Genomic DNA, 22,131 nt, shown 5'->3' with positions numbered 1-22,131 from the left:
ATAAATAAAATCACAAAAGAAGGGAATAGTTCATTTCTATATTAAAATCCCCCCACCCAAGGCATTGTAAGTAAATCGAATATATATTGGCGAAGATAAATTTCGATGCCTTGATAGTAATGATCAGTTATTTGCTGCACGTGCGTGTAGCAGACGATATGAGCTATATTTGGTGCAGGCATCGTATTACCGGAGCATCCCAAGCCAACAGAATATGTAGGAGGCTGATTGCGATGTTATTGTAATCAACAGATGTTTTTTCTACCTCCATGACAACACTGTAGCGCTTCCTGATAAATGAGGCCCGGTAGGGAGTGCTAACAGCAGTCAAATTATTTTAAGAAAATGGAATGGTTTCTCTCTTTGGCTTGAAATATTCCTGATATGAGGTTTTAAAGACATTATCACGGATATATAAAATTCAATAGCTCTTCCTACATTTCTAAATAAATAAATAAATGCTACAATAAATAAACTGTCACTTTTTGGGATATACTACAATCACATGTCTCTGAATTTTACATATCCGGCAATGGAAAATGAGTTTGTTTATCACATGATCATTGTTCTTTAATCTTCGACATTGCTTCCCTTGATGATGGCTGTGAATTTGTTGTAATCAAATTTTCCACCTTCCACGGGTGCTTCCTTGAATGTCTGTCTCATCTGTAAACAAAATAAAAATATCAAAATTAGTTGTGTGTACCGTACTATGACAAATTAAAAACTCTAGTTGTCACAATAAACTTTTAAAACTGTTACAGACAGAGAAAATATCGGAATACCGTATATTTTAAATTGTAAAACCGGTATACCGTTTAAGACTTTTAAGGGCCTGTTGTTCTACTTCAAAGTTTGCGGATTTATTTATTGAGTCATGTAATTTATTGAATTTTGTTCAATAACAATTGACCTTCAGACACTCATGGTTAAGCCTCAAACACGTTTAAGGTATGTTATTTTCAACTTTAGAAATGCATGATAGTCTTAAGATTATTTTGAAAGAAACAAAGTGAACATTTCCTGCATACATTTGATAAATTTATTGTTATTTGCTTAACGTCCAGTGGCAACTATTTCATGCACATTCCGATCTAACAAACCACAGGAAAAAGTTACAGATAAAAAAGCATTCTGATTCATATGAAACATCATTACAGGGGTACTATTAAATAAAGATTGTTTCTTCTTTTTCCCTGAAGAGTGTACTTTTATGTGGTCTAAGACCGAAAGTCAAAACATGAAAAAACACCAAGTCTTGCTAAAAAGAGGAAGCAAGTATCACATAAGCTCCACCATTTTTCGTCGTCTATGCGCTCTCTTATTATTTTCTCTAATTTGTTGATGTTGGGTCTTAATTTAAATGTATGCATGATTTAAACGTTTCAAGAATTTCCCATTCAAATAAGTCTGGTCGAAAATGTATGAACAACAAACTTCTGAAAGTTTAACAAAATAAATAAAATGCATGATTTCGATTTTTTTTTCAGAACTTGCTAAATAGTAAGTAATGCTTATCTCATTTACAGAGAACTATTATAACTCAACATTTGAGGGCTAGGAAAAAAAGTTAAATACGCATTTGCTTCTTGTTACAAGACAGCAGACGTTAAAATAGAGAAAATCCGCTAATTCTTACCTCGTCTTGGGTGAAGTTGTCTCCCATGTTTTGTAGTAAATCTTTAATGCTGAAAAGATAAAATAAACCTCAGTTAAACATTAATTTCTGACACACAAGATGACATTTACATTTTTTCGTTTGAGTGCATAGTTATCTAGTTATCTATTATATGCACAATGAAAGCAAGCATGCCCACAAAACGGAACTTACAAATACCAGGCATACTCATTTCCGTAACTTACAAAATGTATGAAGACAATATTAAGAAGTTCAATACTTTATCTAGAAAATCTAATACACATGTATCTATATTAGCAATTACAAACTTTAATTTCATAATATTTGACTACTAGTTAATGTGTTAAAAATGACTAAAAATTTGGATTTTACAATATTTGACTACAAGTTATGTGTAAACACTTACTAAGAACTTTGATTACACAATATTTGACTACAAGTTATGTGTTAAAACTTACTAGGCCTCTGGCAAATATCCCTTTCCTGCATCGTCGAACATTGAGAAGGCATTCTGGATTGTGTTTTCTGGGTCGGTACCTTCAAATTGATATAGTGATTAGTTGTAATGAAGACGTATATACAGATAAAAAATGAAAATCTTTAAAGAATATTATTTTTAAATATATTTTGGTAATTAAGATAGTAAAAGGATCATATATAAGACATGTATATATTTCAGAATTTGTTTTATTACTCACTGATTACTTGTTTCGTTGAGTGCATGCAAAGCATGAAATATTTCAATCGTATTCATATACTATTTTTTTAATACAAAAATAAGGGTATTTTGAACGTGAAAGGATCTTGTATTGAGTGTGGTAAGGAATGAAATCGTTCCATGGATCAACTACGCATTCTTACATAGCGCTGAAATATTCCCCACTGTGAAGAGGGAATATTATTTCCCGAAAAAGGGTCATCGATTATAATTTGGCTATTCAGAAAACAAATGATGTGCCATTAATCGCCTGACACGTGGAACTGCACGACATACAACTGAAATAATACTTACCACTGAGTTTTTCACTGAACAATGACAAGAACATTGTGAAATTCAATGGTCCGGGAGCCTCTTTCAACATGTCTTTCATTACAGTTTCTTGAGGAACAGCCCCTATAAATGAAGGAATGTTACCATTAATAATATGATTAATCACAAAAAAGGTTTAATTGTGTAGATAAATGCAAGTTTTGATTTACTTGTGCCAGTAATTTATTTATTTAAGTTTTATTAAGGTTTGGCGATCATGATCGTAGTTGAACCGACTACCTCATTAAGGAAAACCTACAAAATCATGCATCCAAAAAAAAACAAAAAAAACAAACGCAACCATCATATACCGATATATCATCTTTATGTTTTAAGTTGGTGTGCAGATCAATATGAAAAGGAAGAAGATACCACTTAATAGGGTCACATTAATATTTTAATACAGTATATAGACCAAATCTTACACAAATGATGAAAAAAAATCGACTTACACAATTGATTTCAACACCTTACATTGTGGTTACTTGGACAAAAGATGGACTTTGTTATTGAGTAAGACTTCTCTATACGCAAGTGCATTTACACAATGAACAAAATGTGTCGCAATTGCTATAGTTTGAAAGCAAGACAAAAAATATACCGTTATGTACCAGTGAGTACCATATCACAATCTAAGACTTACCTAACGATGAGTACATTTCCCTGAGATCGTTTAGATCAATGAGTACACTATCTAAGACTTACCTTACGATGAGTACATTTTCCAGAGATCGTTTAGATCAAGGAACAATGAGTACACTATCTAAGACTTACCTAATGATGAGTACATTTCCCTGAGATCGCTAAGACCAATGCACAATGAATACACTATAACGATGAGTACATTTCCCTGAGATTGTTTAGATCAATGAACAATGAGTACACTATCTAAGACTTACCTAATGATGAGTACATTTCCCTGAGATCGCTAAGACCAATGCACAATGAATACACTATAACGATGAGTACATTTCCCTGAGATTGTTTAGATCAATGAACAATGAGTACACTATCTAAGACTTACCTAATGATGAGTACATTTCCCTGAGATCGTTTAGATCAATGAAACCATCTCTGTTTTGGTCAATCATTGTGAATGCCTAAATTCGAATTAGAAATAAATAATTTTAGGAATTCAAGAACAGTAGTTTACAGTTTATTCAAAGAAGGAAGATTTTTAAATACTGGTTTTAATAACTTAGTTTGGATTTTGAGAATTATTATGTTGTCAAATATATCATTGTAGTTGAGTAATTTATTTTAACAAAAGATGAATGTATTCTTTTTAGAAATTGCATGAACATAAAAGATTGTAAAATGAGCAAAAAAACAGCTAATTATTGGTTGACAAACAAAAGTCGTTAATTATTTTTTTTAAAAGTGTAAAGAATTAAATTAGGGTAATCTTACCGCCACTGCACTCAGCATGCGAAAACAAATTAAAAATAAAAACATGCAGGACTAAAATCGTGAAAGAAACATTTAGTCGCTATTATTTCTGTATGCTAGGTAAATTTTCATTGGTCAAATGAATTTCATGCAAATGATAAAATATATCATGATTAGTGGATGAAACGCGGATTTTTGCGACAATTAGTCGTTTTAGATCATATTAGCAAACTGAAAAAGTTAAGTCTGCTTTGAACCAAACATTTTGAAAATTGTTAATATTCAGAAGCAATAGCGACTATTGTAAGATATAATAAAACAATGAATACTTGTAATTGAAAGAATAAAACTTTTAAGATTAACAGAAAAAGTAAAGAATGCCAAAATGCCTAACTACTGTTACTATCTATTACTGCACACTTTCTGGCCAAACATCGGAAAGCTGATTTAAACTGGTTCATTTTCTTTTTTTTTCATTCACTCTTTTTTCAGTGTTTATTTCTGTTATTTTATTTCGTCCTCGTGCATCTGTCAAATGTTACAAAAAGGGTGTTTAATTAATGTTGGGTTTCTTTCACTCAAATCCACTTCAACTATTAGGGGTCAGCAAAGGGAGAATTTGTAAGATCGTTAGACGGAAACTGAAATAAAAACCATAACATGCCCTGGAAACGAGGTGAAAATCGTTAGTGTTTGGTAAAGTTTGTTTTGAACGCTGCGCACCCATGCCAAACTTTTTTGTTTATTGAAAACATCAAGGGGTTTTCGGCAGTGCGCATGCTCATAGGCATGCGTTCCACACCTCTTTCATTTCTTGAATTTGTTTCTGATTAAACTTGGTTAAAACGCTGGAGGTAGCTGCTCTAGCTTTCTGTGTGGCCTGAAAATAAAGAAACCATACATCTAATTAGCTAAGTCTAACGACTACAGTTGCTACATCGTGAAACTCATTACCTCCTTCATCTCTTGCATAAGTTTCTGCGGCAGTTTCGCAAAAACGTTGGACGTCGCTCTTTCTGCTCGAGTTTTCTTGTCCTGTTATTGAATAGAATATTGAGGTAGATATATATATCTATTACTTTTATCTACTTTGAAAAGGATTTCGAGCATTCAGTTGTATTTTATGTTGCCATTTCTCTAGCATGCGACTAAATAACTCATTCACGAAAACGTTTTACACTAGTTACTCTGGTTTGATTTACAGTCTTAAAAAGTTTATATAAGAAGAACGTCGTTGTAATACAAAGACCAATCTATTATTTTCATTTTTGTTTCATTTATACTTGATATCTATGCACTATTACTATTCCAATTGAGTAATAATACAGAGCATGCATTGAGTAATATTGACTTACTTCATCTCCATTAGACATGGTTGTTCTGAAAAAGAAAAAAAATACAATTCACTTATAAATCTTAAAACAATAATGTGTCCAATAGAACACGGAAGCCACCTCGCACTATAATTTTCTATGTTCAGTGCACCGTGACTTTGGGCAAAAACTCTTTTTTGCCATTAAAATTAGAAATATTATATCGTAGGGAATATGTCTACTACGGTTGGACTTCTAACTTCATCAAAAACTTCTTTGACCAAAGACTTAAACCTGAAAAGGGAAAGACGGGTAGACGACTAGACGAACGAAATAACGGACGCACAATTCGAAAGTGGGGCATAAAAAAGCCAAAATGACATGATGAATATCAACTATAGCGTTTTAAAGAAGTAGCCAATAATTTTGTAAATTGGGAAATCCGATTTTTTTTAAATACATTTGTGTACGTTTAATAACTTGCAATGCGATTGCTACATGTATTATAGGACATCTCGGAGTTTGGCATACTTAATCGAAACCGGTCTATTGTTGAAGGTTATGTTGACCTTGTGGCATAGCACGAAACCCCACATCAATCAGTAGAATTAATGATGTACAGGATTGACTTGTCTATATGTGGTCATCTGTTAAGTGTACGATCGACACGAGCAAAAACAACATAAAACAACAGACATGTCAGTTGGCGAAGAAACTGCTTTCCTCCATATTTTTTCAGAAACTTCTACACAACATGTACAAATATGATTTTTCTACATATATGCAAGCTTAACTTTAATCTAAACTTTGAATGAATATCCGTTTTGTGGCGAAGTGAATTTACTTCTTAATAATCACTTCGATATTTTCGTTTCCTTTCTAATAAATTGTTCAATATAAAGCTGGTGATTATTAGTTACATCCAATATATATAGAGAGCCTATGTGGTCGAGTGGTCTAGCACGTCGATATCTCAGTAGCAGTAGCATGAGTTCGAATCTGCGAAAGCAAATTTACAGATCTAACATTGTTTGGGTGATGTTTAGACTAATCATATACTAGTATATATATATTAAGTACGTCTGAATCAGTGACAACTCTACAACAGATTTAGCCATCGGATCACCAGCAATGATGGTGATACATGGCTGTGTACATTATGTACATACAACTCGTCTAAACATCAACCCAACAATGTTAGATCTGTAAATTTGCTTTCGCAAATTTTTTGTTCTTCCCTTGCCGGGATTAGAACCCATGCTACTGAGATATAAAGGCTGTACACATTGATTTGTCATTGGATTCCAATGCAAATTCAAAGGCTTTTTCAAAAGGTAAAAAAGGGGGGGGGGTCAAACTACATAAACTGCAATACTTAATCGTATATTTTCGAGAAGAAGCATACACCGAAACTCGTTACACAGAACGAATGAGAAGTAAAACCATGTTTTCAATATCAAAACTTTCCAATGTAAAACGTTCAGAATAATAATATAAAGTAAGTTATTATATTCAATGCTAAATTTTACCAATCCTTGCAACAAATACGAAAAGTAATATAAAATGGCAGAAAAGGCACTACATAATAGTTCAGCGATATACCAAAATAAAATACATTTCAATATAATAATACTGTTGTGACCGAAACATAGCATGTTGATATTTATTTCCCTTCAGTTGAGTTTAAAGTCTCAAATACTAAAGAAATATTGAGTCTACGGTGCGGATTTATTATTATTAAAAAGTCTAATTCCGATATTCAAAATCATATATAAAACACGACAAGATAAATGTCTTCATATGATATGTAAGTATCTAACCCAATACGCTTATTGTATTTTAATTCAACTTACTTTGACTTTTGTAGTTTAGACTATTTTCGAAGCTTGTATAGATCAATTAATTCGAACCATTTTATATCTTTTAAAGTAGCAAATAATGTTTAAGACTTACATTTTGGAATGTGTGTAGTGTCCGTCAGAAACTGTCAGAGTTCAATGAGTGATCGAAGCATACACAACTAAGATTATATATAGCTAAACACGAACCACATGTGTAATGAGGTTCCATTAGGGGTAGTATAATGTTACCACATGTGTGAAGAGGCTCTTGCGGATATCGCAGTAGACACATGTGGTTTATGTTATCGGATCAATATCATGCCAAAAGCGGTAAAATATTGATTACATGTTTTACATGTCACACACCGGGGCTCCCTATCATGCTAGGTGCTATTAAGTCATCTGATATTTTTCAATCATAAATGATCGATTAATTAGGTCATGTACCTAATCAAATATGTAATTTATAAAATAAAATAAATATGTGCTTTTTCTACCAAAAAATGTTTAAATTTGAATTTTATAAAAAAAAGTATTAATTTTTATATTGACAATTCAAATAAATACTTCTCAAATTTGTGTAAATCTTAATAATTAGTGAAAAGAGTTAATTGATATTTTAAGGTAATTGATGTGTGTTTTGTCCTGATTTACATTTATTTATGATTTTTTTGGTGCTAGGTCATGCCTCTGTCTTTTTGTTTTATTTAAGTTATAGGGGCATAATCGCAATTCAACTATTTAAGGTGAGATTTAAGTTATCTTAAATTCCTTTTTATCAAAATGCTTCATTATCTCATCAAATTTATACGAAGAAATAAGGGTCTATACGCTATGTGATATATACAAATTGATTCATAATTTATCCCTTCTAACTTCAAATTTATTATGTTAATAAAATTAAAAGGAATTACAGGCAAAGTAACATATTTAAATGTTTCAGTAAACTTTCTTAGTCAAACATATCTACAAAAGTTAAAATACTACTGTATGGAAATTTGAAACCAAAAGTAGTATCAGTTTTTGAAAGTGGGAACATTTTTTATGGACCTTGCCCTTCATTTTGATCACACTCGTGTCCTTGTTTTTCATGATAAGAGACAACGATTTCAGACGGTACATAAAAGAAGGCATCTATTTATATGCCATAGGAATTTTTGATCTGCTATAGCACGGTATTCTATTATTAATGGTAAACTTCACACATACTACGTGGTTACTATGGTAACTGATACACTGCCAAATTTTCACCTAATCATTCTGATTGATGTTGAAGTAGATGTGTGTGTTACAGATAAAACAGCAACCGTAGCGATTTTAGTGCTAATTCCAGATTACATTTGTACAAACAAAATGTAACTTATAAAGCACGCTAATTCCAGATTACATTGTAAAAAACAAACTGTAGCTAATAATCAACTTCTAAAAGTTTAAGTCTATATCAAAGCCTGTTGGTTTTCATTAAAATTCGTTGTATACGTATATACACAAAAATTGTTAAATCACGAATAATAATGAATCTGCATTATTTGTTTTTCCTAAATTGTTTTGTTAAAAATTGGGCCGTCCGTTTTCTCGTTTCGCATTCTCATGTCCGTTCCTATTATAGCCGACTATATTGTATGGGTTATTTCCATTGTTGAAGAACGTCATCAGAAATCTGGTGGATAGTTGTCTCATTGGCAATCATACCACATCTCCTGGTTTTATATTTATTTGAATGTTCAGCACTAACGATGAACGGGTTATTCGTATGATAAATCTAACATTAAAATACAATTCAAGTCGTTATTATTTAGTTGAAATCTGAAATACTCCATTTCAAATTTTCCTTTAATCAAGGAATTGATATTTAAATATGCAATTCCTTGATATAATAAATGATAAAGGCAATACTTAATAAAATGCAAGTAATCTACATATTTTTTTTCGAACAATGTAGGGTCCGAATCTAATTATGACTTTTGTCAAAGACTATCATCCAGGGTGCAGTCACAGTAGGTTCTCATTAGTAAGATTATTACATCATAATTGCAAATATGCTGAATTGGTTCTATTATAAATCTCCAGATGATATCAAATATCATCATCCTATATTATAAATAATCCAAATGCTAAATATCTGCTCATTTCGTCCATTGCTTCACATCGAAGCAGAACGAAGTTATTAGCATTTGAATAAAAAGATTGTTAGTTAAAAAAAAGGTAGAAAAATTAATAAACTTCGAAGTAAATATAAATTCAAAGATACTTACGATTTTGTGTTTTAAAACCGTTTCAAATATCAAAGAAATACGGGTCAAGTGACCTTCTACAAACGCTCCTCACACAACCGGGCTTCTACAAGGGCGCTACGAAAGTGAAAAGCACCTAGCTTTAGAACTATCTTGCATACCTATCGATATGACGTCACATGAAGTACACCAAAGATGGCCGAACACTAAGCACACACTTTTCTTTGATTGACGGATCAGATTTCTAATTGCAATCCTCACTTGAGTTTTGATAATGATATAATACAAAGATGTTTTTTTTCTTCTTGAAAATTGGAAACTAATTAAGCATAAAAACAAATGATAAACAAAACTAAATTTTGGCGAAATACTTGATTTATGTAACTTTTCATGAGTGATATTTTATGAAAGTGGATAGATTTCAAACATTTTTCGTTTAATGTATATTGAATAGTTGGTGAGTAAGAAGGTTACAAAACTTTTTTTCAGGAATAATACCCCGTGTTGTATTCTAGTTGTATATACGAATTGACAGAAGGGTTTCTTCCCCCTTATAGGCTTACTGACACATTTCTTAGGAAGACTTAGTGAAATCGACATTGTGGTGTATTTTATAAGTTATGATCAATATCAAATTTCTAAATTAACATAAACAAACTCTTGCAATGTATTTTTATTGGTAAACTTTAAAACTTATAGTTTCATCTATTGCAACAAATTGATTGCATTGTGTCTGGTTCTGTTTTTACACAATGCCCTATACACTGTTTTTCTGATCACACGCTTCCGTCCATATTTGGCAGCACCGGTTTCTGACAGTCTTTATTATGATAACATGTAATATGTAGTTATCTCAAAGCCAATCTTGTACGTGTTATGTGTACGGTAAGGATTTACAAGACATGTGTAATTAATCACAAAATCAGTAGGTAGCTCTAGTAATTAATTTTCTATGTCAATGGCCTACTATCGCTGTCTTATTGTGAGATTTACGGAAGATTTTCATTCAACAAGTTTGCGATTAACTGCACGATAACTGAGGGCATGGAAGTTATATTTAAATTCAATATTACTTCAATGCTGAGAGTGAAAGTGAAGATGTATTTTTTTCTCGTATTCAGTCAAAACAATACACACGATGGTTATCAATATAATTAGTTTCTCCTATTTTGAAAAAAAATATAGATGTAAAATATTTAGAAAAGATAAACATTGTTCGAATATCAGACGAAAACAGAGGCGGTCGAGGAAATACCAAGGTGACATTCAAAACGTCATGTGCATGTGGAAGACAAACTGAGGAACGCCAAGATGACAAAAAGATACACCCCACAAAACACGACATACAAATCTATAGATCGATTTATATATAGTTTACTTTTATAAACTGTGACTTTGTGACTTCATGGGGAGTTATCTCATTGGCACTCATACCTCATCTTCTTATATCTATCGATTACATAATAGATCATATACAATTAAAACAGTCAACAGTCTTACTATAAAAATCAGAATCAAATCACTTCGTGTTTATTATTCAATTACTAAAATGATGTAGCATATACAGTTGTGGTATACGAAACTCCTCGCGTGTTTTATAAGGAATAATTTCAGTCAGGTACTTTCTTTCAGTATAAGCTGCGGAACCGTTACTCTTAGTTCCTTATGACATTTTAAGGACCTATAAAGAGCAACGGTTCCGCAGTTACTTCAGAATCCGATGATAAATAAATTATATGTCACAAAATAACACTGCCATGAAATAAAAGGTACATGATAAAAAAACATTAATTTTCACCGAACAATTACATACAAAGTAATAAGAAATACGGTCATACGTACAGTCTGGCCATTTTAGTCAGCAGAAAATTGAAAAAAGGTGTTATTTTTGGCAGTTTTTCTGTTAATGCAAGATGCTTGTAAATGATTGATGGTTCGATTGTGCTGTCGTTTGCTAAACGTCCAATTGTATTGATTGCATGCATATGCAGTACAAGAAACTATGAACAAATAATAAAAAAGGTAGGTTCTACAACAGGGAACGACAGGAAAGACGGACGGTAAATGTATACTCGGTCTCCCACACGAACACACTGTTATGTTGGATATGGACCAAGTTTAACCACCTACTATTCCCAATAAGGAGTTGTAGTAAGGGTTCTTAAACGTGCACAGAGTGTGACTTCTTCTATACAAGGCAAGTGGGACGACAGAAATAACGAAGGGAAATTAAGAAACCTACGTGAAAATAATTGTATGTTGGGTAGGGCGCATAAGCCTTTTAACAGGTCACCTACGGAGTTGCTGTAAGGGTTTTCAAACGTATCACCCACTAAACTAGGCATATAGATCTAATTTGATATCCAAAATCTGACCGACTGTATGTGGTGTCGGATTTATACATACCGCATAGCCAAACGAACACTCAACTTTGGCAAGGGTTATAGTGCCGGTTTATATTTTTTTATACCCAAGACATTCTTGTGTATATTAAGACATAAGTAAAATTTTGAATTCTCTTCATCTTCGTATAGGATTATGCCTTCCAACTATTTTGATTCTAGCACTTCTGACCGAGTTTTACATTGTTTCAGAAGATAAACGCGCGTCGGGCGTACTAAATTAAAATCTTAATTATATTTGATGAGTTTTGTCAAGACTTCATCTTTGCGACAAAGTAATCCGAATACTTTGTAAACTAATGTTTTTTCTGTGTACTGTTTTGTTGACATGTTAGTTTTTCGTTGAACTTGAATTCGATAACATCTATACTTGGTCGTCAATGAAAATCTAAGGCGCTCTTCAATATTGTGTACAATTTGGATCAAAGTCCAGTGGATAATATTACAAATTACGGAAGACAACAATGAAGAAATTTATAGCTAAATTCTAATATATATCGATATTTGCTATTTTTATGGGTGTATTTGTAATCAAAATATATAACGGATAGTCTGTATGAATTATACATTCCATACATGTAAAGTAATTTGAAAAGAACTTTGTTCTCTTCAGTCAAGTTTTAATTCCCACCTACAAGAATTTTCAGCAGAGTCAATGCCTGTTGTAACGTACATTTGTACATTGTCTCAATCTCTCGCATATTATGTAATACAAGTAGTTGAAGTGGGTAATTAAGCTCAAATTTGTCAAAAAGAAATTACTATCCCCTTCACGTGCAATTATATCAGAATGAGATTTTCTAATAATGTAAAGTAGGGGTATCTTAAGAAAGAAAAAAAAAAACGACTCGGAAGAACGATAAAAAAAGTGTCATTTACGGATTTTGCCATCACTTTTCATTCGTCGTCAGCTAATTATACACTCTCCAAATTTTCAAATCGTCAACCAGTGGGTTATCTTAAACAAATTTGAAGGTTTATGCATAGAGAGTTCTTGGAGACCGTAGAAGTACTATATTGTTAGTAATTCTATGATGAGACAAATACCATGCTGATTAAAGTATTCCTGCTTCCATAACTCGAATAATTCAAGCCCTTTCCGTGTCCGATTTTCTCCCACACTAATGTAGCCTTCGTAGATCAGCGGAATATAACAACTGAATTATTCGGGTTACTGCTTCCACTCAACAAAGATTAATTGCATTACATCATAATGCGATATCTTTATCTTTCCCCCTATTATATAGTTATATAATGACACAGTTACATTACTTTTAGTCTGATTATACTGGTTTTTTTCCCCCGTAATACCGTCTTTTATAATTAAGGCTAACTTTATTCATTTAAACATTTTTCTTTGCTAAGGAACAATATTGATCAAAGAATATTACAACATGAAGTATAAATATTTAGATTTTTCAATTTTTGTTTTGCATTTTTACATGCGTAGCTTTGATGGATATTAGTTTTGTTCAAAATTAGATTATTCTATTCTGGTCGTGAAAATATGTTGTGATTTATCTGGTTAACGAATTTATTGTATCGTTCTAAGTTTATACATGATTTCATGAAATAATTAAACAATATAAACTTAAAACATATGAATAATTACACTAAAAGTTTATAATATTAACCTAATAATTATCTATTCGATTTTTGAAAAGCAAACAACCATAATTTGACTATATCTTTTGGTAAGACATATTTTATAGATTTGTTCGGCTCTAATGACTTTCTAAGATACTGCAAATAAAAGATCTAGCAAATTGAAGTACAAATAAAAACATTGCAATTAAATCAAATAATAAATGTCTAAATAAGTATACAAACATTTAAACTTTACATTACTAATCGTAACCATTTCTTCAAACTCTGTATAACGATTTATTTCAGAATTTTTATATATCATTGCAATAATCATAATGAGTAAACTTATACAATCAGTATGTGCATCTATCTATGTAGTTTTATATAAATGTAATAACATTAGATCGTGGCGTTAAAACTTTTAAGCTGAGGGGGAGCCTTGATTGATCCGGATACGAAGCAATTTCAAGTCTGAATGGGGATGTTTAAAACGCCGATATCCCATGTAAGTACCGCACTGTCTGCACTATTATCTTTGCAACAACTTTTAAAAGAACATATTTGTATAAAAAAATCATGTCAACCCTCGAGGATTAAAATTAAATGTTTATTATAAAAAAAACCTCCATATAATTATTTTTTACAAGATGATGTTTATGTCCATGTAACTTTTAAGTAATATTAACTACGATCCCTTCCGTTTTACTGAATGTGACCTACCGAATTTGACAAAAATAATTTACAGCGTTTTTGATAACATGACCAACACGACGGGTGCCACATGTGGATCAGGATCTGCTTCCCCTTCCGGAGCACCTTATATCACCCCTAGTTTTTGCGGGAGGGGTTCGTGTTGCTGAGTCTTTAGTTTTCTTTGTTGTGTACTACTATTTGTCTGTTTGTCTTTTTCATTTTTAGCTCTGGTGTTGTCAGTTTATTTTCGATCTATGTGTTTGACTATCCCTCTGGTGTCGTTCGACCCTCTTTTAGCGAAGATGCTTTCTCTGCAAGTCATAAGAATGATTACAATGGCAATTGAAACTGCTAAAATTGTTAATAATTTATCATTTGTATGTTAACAACTAGATTTTATAAAGGTAAACCAATCGAAATATTCTTTAGTATGTAACAATTTATTGGACAGAGTATCCAATTTATTGTTATATATGAAAGAATAATTCGATTGAACATATAAATACTACTACTAATGGTAAAAACAGTTTCAAATTTGCTGCTGCTATATTGTGGAACCTTCTTCCGGACCATTTCAGGTCGGAGAACAGTTTCGATCACTTCAAGAGTCTAAAACAGTCATGGAATGACTCGAAATGTCGCTGTTCTGCGTGGTGATAAGTTTTTATTTTATTTCATGTAGGGTATCGAATTTAATGTCGACTGGACATGGATGCGTATTGATTTATTTATCAAACCGATATAAGTTACACGTAGATTAAAATTTTAAAGTAATATTAACTTTGTATTGAAATCGAAATACTTAAGCGAAGATGCCTTCTCTGCAACCCAGAAGAACGAGTACAACATGTACAATGGCAATTAAAATAATTGTATTAACGCATAATTTGTGTGTTTACAAGACTTTATAAAATGTTCTGATTGATAAATTATTATAGTCTTAGATGCATGATTTTTTTATTAGTTTTTAGTGCATGGCTTTGAACTAGCTGTCAGTAACTGCGAGTACTATCAAACCTGTACTTAGTGTCATTTTGTTGTTGGGGTGTACAATTACCCTGCCACGTCCACTTATATTTACAATATTTTTATTTTTATCCATCTAATGAGTTAAGCCTTTTTCAACTGATTTTCAAGTTTGTTCTAATGTTGTACTGTAACATCACTGTCCCAGGTTAGGGAGAGGGTTGGGATCCCGCTAACATTTTAACCCCGCCACATTCTGTATTATGTGCCTGTCCCAAGTCAGGAACCTGTAATTCAGTGGTTGTCGTTTGTTTATCTGTTTTTTGTTCAAGTTTTGTACATAAATAAGGTCGATATCTTTCTCGTTTTAATTGCTTTACATTGTCATTTCGGGGCCCTTTGTAGCTGACTAAGCTGTGTGGGCTTTGCTCGTTGTTGAAGGCCGTACGGTGACCTATGGTTATTAATTTCTGTGTCATTTGCTCTCTTGTAGAGAGTTGTCTTATTGGCAATCATACCACATCTTCTTTTTAATATAAATAAAGGCAAAACAATAGAACTATTCTTTCATCCTGGAATGGCTAGAAAAGTCGCTAATCTGAATGTAGATTAGCTTTCATATATAAGCTACGGATGAAACTTCATGTTATACCAATAGAGCATTGTATGGGAAAAGGTGTTGACCAATTTGATTTTGCATGGAAACATACTTTTTGTAGGATTTTTTTTTAAATTTAAGATTTCAAGAATAATCTTCGAAAGGTCACCATATATTCTTCCCATAATTTATAAATTAATGGCTTCATTGGAGAAAGTCTGTATCAAAATAGGGCCAAAGTGAGAATTTAGCTATTTGGAAAACAACAGAAATTGCCAAGAATTTCCCTCAATTCTTTGGGTTATCTTCCTTTCTTCGAATGGACATTGATGCATCTCCAAAATATTTGTGTTGTATTTAGCTTCAAGATCACACGATATTGTGAAAACGTTAGTAGACTAGATATGATTCCTCCAAAATATGCAGTTGTCTACCACAACCAAATGATTTAAATATCGTGGGTGGTAACGTCAATGAGACAGCAACCCATCAAACAAATACCAAAAGTATATATTCAAAATCGAACGGTTAAAGAAAGATAAGCAAGAAAAGATAAGCTAAAATAATAAAACATTTTTTGGGTTATCTTTTGTACATGTTTTTTTATTTATTTATCAACTACATGTATAATAAACAACTAAAGTCGAAGCAAAAGCGACAACACATTTCAAAAACTATTAACCATGTTAACTAAGTAGGTCTTTCCACTATTCTGTTGAAAACACCGTTCATTAACGTAACTTTTTTCTCAAATGTCAGTTTTACAGTACTGACCTGATATTGAGATACGGGCCTGCTTATATAATGGGAATAACTGAAACATAACTTTATCTGCACTGATTGAAGAAATAATGATAGAAAACTGAACCTTTATAAAATAGTATCAACTGGGGGATATATATAAACCTCATACAGAAAGCGTTCAACATTGTCAAAAAACTTTGAATTATTCAGTGATAGGAGATCGTATGTATGTATACATAGTAATATAAAGCTTCTTTTAAAGCTTCTGTCTGAAGGAAACAAGTCAAGAAGAAAAGGAGCAAAACGGTTGGTTCCATTGGAATGCCGAAAGAATTCGATTGTCCCTTGGTCTGTGTTTATAAAGTTTATATTCAGCCATTGCAGGTGCTGAAAGCTTTATCATGATAACATGTTGGTAAAACTGATTGCTTGGCTAAAAATCATTTGTCAAAGTTTAAAGAAAAGCCATCCCGAGTTGGTAGACCGTTCGAAATATCCGTTTTACAGATGATAGCGGATATGTCCCTAATGTCGTAACTTCATTCCCGTCCCCTTTCCCCAAATGCGACGTTCCAAATTAGACTTATTACCGGGTTTGTATTAAAATTGAGAATGGAAATGGGGAATAAGTCAAAGAGACAACATAAGAACAGAGAACAGTTAACATGTATAAAAATGACCAACACGACGGGTGCCACATGTGGAGCAGACTCTGCTCACCCTACCGGAGAACATGAGTTCTTCCCAGTTTTTAGGTGGGTTCTTGTTTCTCAGTCTTTAGTTTTCTATGTTGTGTTTTGTGTATTATACTAGTATTGTTAGTCTGTTTGTTTGTTTTTTTTTTTTAATTCTTATTAGTCAGTTTATTAATTAAATGTCCCTTTTGGTAGCTTTCGTCTCTCATTTTTTTATGCAAGCATTGGATTTGATCTCTAAATGGTCTTTGTTTGAAAATCAAATAAAAACCTTTACATTTGCAAGTACTTTAAATTTAAAATATTCAAGTCACAATTTATCAGTCTCTTATTTAATTCATGAAAAAAGAGTTTTACACTCAGGTTTGCCCTGAAGACTTTTAAGGAAAACAGGAAGCAGGTCACTACTATTGAGAGACTGTAAAATCAAGAAGATGCCTTTAGTTTTTTGTGTCGTTGCGTTGGTGTCTGCCTGTCAAACATCCCAGTTTCTTCTTTCATACACAGATAATACTAGAATCAAAGTTTACTTTTGATATATTTTCGTCAATCATATAGCACAAGGCGTTTCTTCTTCTTCAAGAAAATATATTAATAAACATAATTCTGTCTAACCATTCTATTCTTGATTTGGTAAATGTTTAAGATGCTTATTGATAATTTCATATTTTAGTTAATTTTTTTTTATTTAGACAAAGATGAAAATTTGTACATAAGTTAGCGGGTTTATTTTCTCGTTTGAATTGTTTTACATTTGTCATTACGGAGCCTTTTATAGCTGACTATGCAGTATGAATTTGCTCATTGTTGAAGGCCGTACGGTGGCCCATAGCTGCTAATATCTGTGTAGTTTGGTATCTTGTGAAAGGTTGTCTCATTGTCAATCATACCACATCTTCTTTCTTTTTTATAAAGATGAACTGGAATTATTACTTATATCTTAAGTCGTAATCTTTTTATTTCCGCCTACGGGACAAGACGATCGTATTTTGTACAAGTCAATCTAGACGATATATACAGGACACAGGGTGTAGAACGATTTTATCTAATTAATTACCTGAGAGTAATTGACATATAAAGTATGTCCAATACACATTTGTTTATTTATTGTTTTAGACGGAGAAGGATAGAAATAATATTGATGGAAATATGGATACGGTTCGTATTATTTTATTTATTTGAGTAATTTTAAACAAAGTAAAAATATAAAACAATTACATTTTCAAAAATTGTTTTACTTGTTCAAATTTCAGGAAGTAGAAAAATAATATTGTTCAGTTGTTCAGGATTTTTGAGATTTAAATTCAGAAGCAATCCTCAAAAAATAAAAACATATTAAAAAAAGAAATTTATGATTATGCAATTAAAACAAAAACGTTAACAAATGAAATGACAGTTACGCCAGTATACCATTTCCACATGTTCACTATACAGTACTACATGTATATATAAGTTCAATGTATTAACTTAAGAAATACAGTTGCCAAATATATTATTTTCACTCGGGCAATGGTCAGAACATTAACAATTGATCAACAATCTGCCCTTCCTCAGAATCAAATGGTCTCCCACCAAAGTGATTTAAACTGAAGTCTAGAATTTTATTTCTATATATTGAAATAGGAAAAGCTTATAGTATAACAATAGTATACGGATTTATAGTCCTACGATAGTGGTGTAATCGTCCAAAATGGTATTATGAATCGGTCGTTCGTAACGATTTTTTTTGTTAGGATTTTAACAAAAAAGATTTTTTTTCAAGTTAAAGACAGTTGTTTTATGGTCCCACATCTGCAAGTGACAATACATCTATCATACTTGGCGAGCGGAGCGAATTGTAATCGGAATGTTTATTTTCATATATCACAGTGTATTTAAAGTGCGGATCCTAAAATACCATTTTCACTGTATATGCCATGCATTTCTGCTGTAGAATGGTAAATAAACAGACGAAAAAATTATGATTTTTATAGAAAATGAAGAAAATTGTTCACATGTATTATATTTAGTAATATATAATACTAGTTATACAAAGTAAGAGATGGGAACGGGTTTTTATCGCGCCGAGAGCCATCCATACGTGAAATATATACCGAAAAAGGTGAATATTTAGGACGTTTTAACGAACAAATCGTGCAGGTGATTAAAAACTAGCAGGAAAGATGTAGTTGCAAAAAAATATTCATTACAACACAATTATTAATGTTGTATAACGTAGAATAGATTTTGTTATTCAGTTTACCCATATTGTATTGAATTCCACTATGATGCTATCTTTATGCGAGTCATGTTCACTGTTGAAAAATGATACTTTACTTTCATTTTCACTGTAGAGCGATTCATTAGTATTGTATATGCGGTGCATTTTCACTGTATGAATTTTATTAATTTTTATGAATTAAATTCCAAATTCAGCCGGCTTGCTCAAACAATAATTAAAGTAAGAAAAGGATTTGGTAGTGCTGACTTTGAGATGAAAAGTTTGATTGAACACTCCAATAAATTCAATAGAATTAATATTTATTTCTAACAAAACACATCGTTGTCATAATATAACAATATGTGGATCATTTCAGAGTTGAAAGTGTTTTTAGATTAATGCAAAATATTTTCAAATGCATGCCAATTTGATAAAATTCATGTTTCTGCAGTAGTCATTATACGCATGTGCAAAAAAAAAAATTATCATTGGATTTCGAGTATGGGTCTATTTACCAATCAGAAGAAGCATGTCATAGATTTTTTTATAATTCATCAGAATCTTTATTTAAAGTGTAGTTATATTTATCCAATGCATTGGAACTTCATCACTGAATACGTACATCTCTCATGTCTATCGAAATAGAATTGGATAAAAAGGGATAAAAACAACAATACTTTCTAATATTTTTTTTATAAATCACTTCTTGACCAATTTCAATGAGGTTTTGAAGTAAGAATTTTGTTTTTGGGTCCGGTTTTAAATTGGCCCACAGGGTTCAAAATAAAATTTGAGGTTCTTTGGTAGGCTGAATCCATACATGATTGTGTTTATTATTATTTTTTTAATTTTTGGCCCATTTAACAAGTTTGTGGGGTCCAAACTGTCAAGAAATAAATTCTTTTGGATTTCAACAACAGTTTAATATTTGGGGTACTTTGGAATGCTGAACCTTACCGTGTTTTTAAATTTGGGATTTTGGTATTTTGGGCCAAGTTATCGAAATGGTCCACATTGAGTCCCAAAGGGTCCGAAATTCAACCTTTTTTTTTATTTCATCAAAAATGAAGTCTAGCTTAAATGTTGTGTACATAGTTACCACAAGCTGTTCAGGGTTCGACCTCTGCGGTAGTATCAATGGTGCTCTACAACACGTACATCCTGTTCCAATGCAACTTTATCAGTATACGTTTTTGACAGATAAGTTTGCCCTACACAACTTGACTTGCATTTCAAGCTTTAATGACTTTGGATAATTATATGTCACATTGTCGTTTCATTTTATACAGTAAAGAACATGCAAACAACAATCGAGCTAAAAACTATCTTTCCTTCAGAATATGGATGTTGAAGCATTTGGGGGCTCAACAATAGGGGAGGCAAGTGAAGATGAATCACAGAAAAAAGAACTAAAGTTAAGGAGGGGTTCATACCAATGCACGCATTGTCCTTTCAAGACAAAATGGGTAGCTAGTTTTCCCAGGCATAAGAAGATCCACACAAATGGGTTAAACAAATGTGACTGGTCAGTGTGAATTAAAATTTTAAGACTTCTCAATAAGCATAACAACTGATAGCATGGAGAAAGCGTGATTTGTACTCATTGTTCCAAACACTTCAAAAGCAGAACTGGGCAGTGGCGGATCCGGAACTTTTTGTAAGGTGGGCCCAATGGCTGACATAAAAAGGGGGGGGGGGCTCAAGTCCTGCTTCAGTGATTCCCTATATAATCAACCAAATTTGTCCAAGGCCCCGATGGATACGCCTATGCTGGCATAGCTTACCATGCATATGAAGAAAGCAACAGGAACTTTTAATCACATCTGCTTGTTTTATAGTAAAACATTAAAAATGCTTCGCTGACCTCAGAGATCGAACCCTGAACAGTTGGGGCAAATTTGTACATAATATTAAAGCTTGATACCATCTGAATTTGGATTGTGATCAAATTTATGACGTTATATAGGTTTCTGAAACATGGTAAATGTGGTCGAAGATCTGAAATCGTATGCGCAATACTGTGCAACTGAAGGTTTCTTCCCGCCCGTAACATTTTGTTTTCCTTCTAGGATAAATAACCATCAAACCAAATCCCAGTCTTTCCTTTCTGGTAATGAACCTTGCAGTACAATTTTAGAGAGGTCCATACACTTGAACACAAGATATTGTCTGGAAACTAGAAAAATGTTTGTTTTACCATTTCTTTTGCCCCTAATTTCTGCATGTTTGGGGCAATTATCCCCGAACCAAATCCCAGTCTTCCCTTTGTGATAATGCGAAAAAGACCCAAAAACGTACACACAAGTAATTATCCGGAAACTACAAACATGATTGTTTTTTGTCCCTTTTTGTTCCTTCATTCCTAAACTGTTAGTACCATAACCCCAAAATAAATCCTAACATTCTGCTTGTGGTATTGAACACTGTGGTACAATTTCAGAACAATCAAAATTCTTATACACAAGTAATTATCCTGACACTAAAAACACGCTTCTTTCATGCCCCTTTTTCGTAAACGGTTGGAACCATCATCCCCAACATTATCCCAACCTTCCGTTTGTGGTATTGAACCTTCTTTAAAATTTATATAGATCCATTCACTTAAATTAAAGTTGTCCGGAAACCAAATGGGTCTTCGGACGACGCAGACGATAACGACATCATAGCAATATACGAACCGGAAAAAAAAAACATAGCGGGGAAACATTCCAGTTTACAGTTCACACAGGTCAATACTGTGGGAAAACGTATAAATGGCCAGCCAGTTTCTATAGACATATACAAGTTATAAATAGATATA

General features: G+C 32.4%; 2 protein-coding genes across 4 annotated transcripts in view; one reads left to right on the top strand and one right to left on the bottom strand.

Moving 5' to 3' along the window:
• Nucleotides 1–15: 15 nt before the first annotated feature.
• LOC143072830 (myosin regulatory light chain A, smooth adductor muscle-like) lies at nucleotides 16–9,609 on the bottom strand. 3 transcript variants are annotated; one of them, XM_076247934.1, is made up of 8 exons: nucleotides 9,468–9,609; nucleotides 5,414–5,438; nucleotides 5,013–5,093; nucleotides 3,694–3,769; nucleotides 2,652–2,753; nucleotides 2,098–2,176; nucleotides 1,640–1,688; nucleotides 16–666 (listed from the first exon to the last, which is right to left on the bottom strand). In XM_076247934.1, the coding sequence occupies exons 2-8, from the start codon at nucleotides 5,429–5,431 to the stop codon at nucleotides 571–573; spliced, it is 501 nt and encodes a 166-aa protein (XP_076104049.1). In that variant the 5' UTR covers nucleotides 5,432–5,438; nucleotides 9,468–9,609; the 3' UTR covers nucleotides 16–570. The 3 variants fall into 3 exon arrangements, with proteins under 3 accessions (XP_076104049.1, XP_076104050.1, XP_076104051.1); XM_076247935.1 differs by lacking the exon at nucleotides 5,013–5,093 and adding an exon at nucleotides 4,861–4,938; XM_076247936.1 differs by lacking the exons at nucleotides 5,013–5,093; nucleotides 9,468–9,609 and adding exons at nucleotides 4,861–4,938; nucleotides 7,325–7,454.
• An 8,591-nt stretch (nucleotides 9,610–18,200) lies between these two features.
• Nucleotides 18,201–22,131, top strand: part of LOC143072828 (uncharacterized) — an 81,243-nt gene continuing 77,312 nt past the window's right edge. The window contains exon 1 of the mRNA XM_076247931.1: nucleotides 18,201–18,289. Within this exon, the coding sequence (XP_076104046.1) occupies nucleotides 18,281–18,289 (9 nt within the window). The 5' untranslated portion in view covers nucleotides 18,201–18,280. The remainder of the gene's footprint in view (nucleotides 18,290–22,131) is intronic.

Source organism: Mytilus galloprovincialis, chromosome 4 (genome assembly GCF_965363235.1).
Source record: "Mytilus galloprovincialis chromosome 4, xbMytGall1.hap1.1, whole genome shotgun sequence".
Classification (NCBI taxonomy): Eukaryota; Metazoa; Mollusca; class Bivalvia; order Mytilida; family Mytilidae; genus Mytilus; species Mytilus galloprovincialis.
Note: the sequence above shows the minus strand (reverse complement) of the source record. Positions and strands in the feature narration are given on the sequence as shown.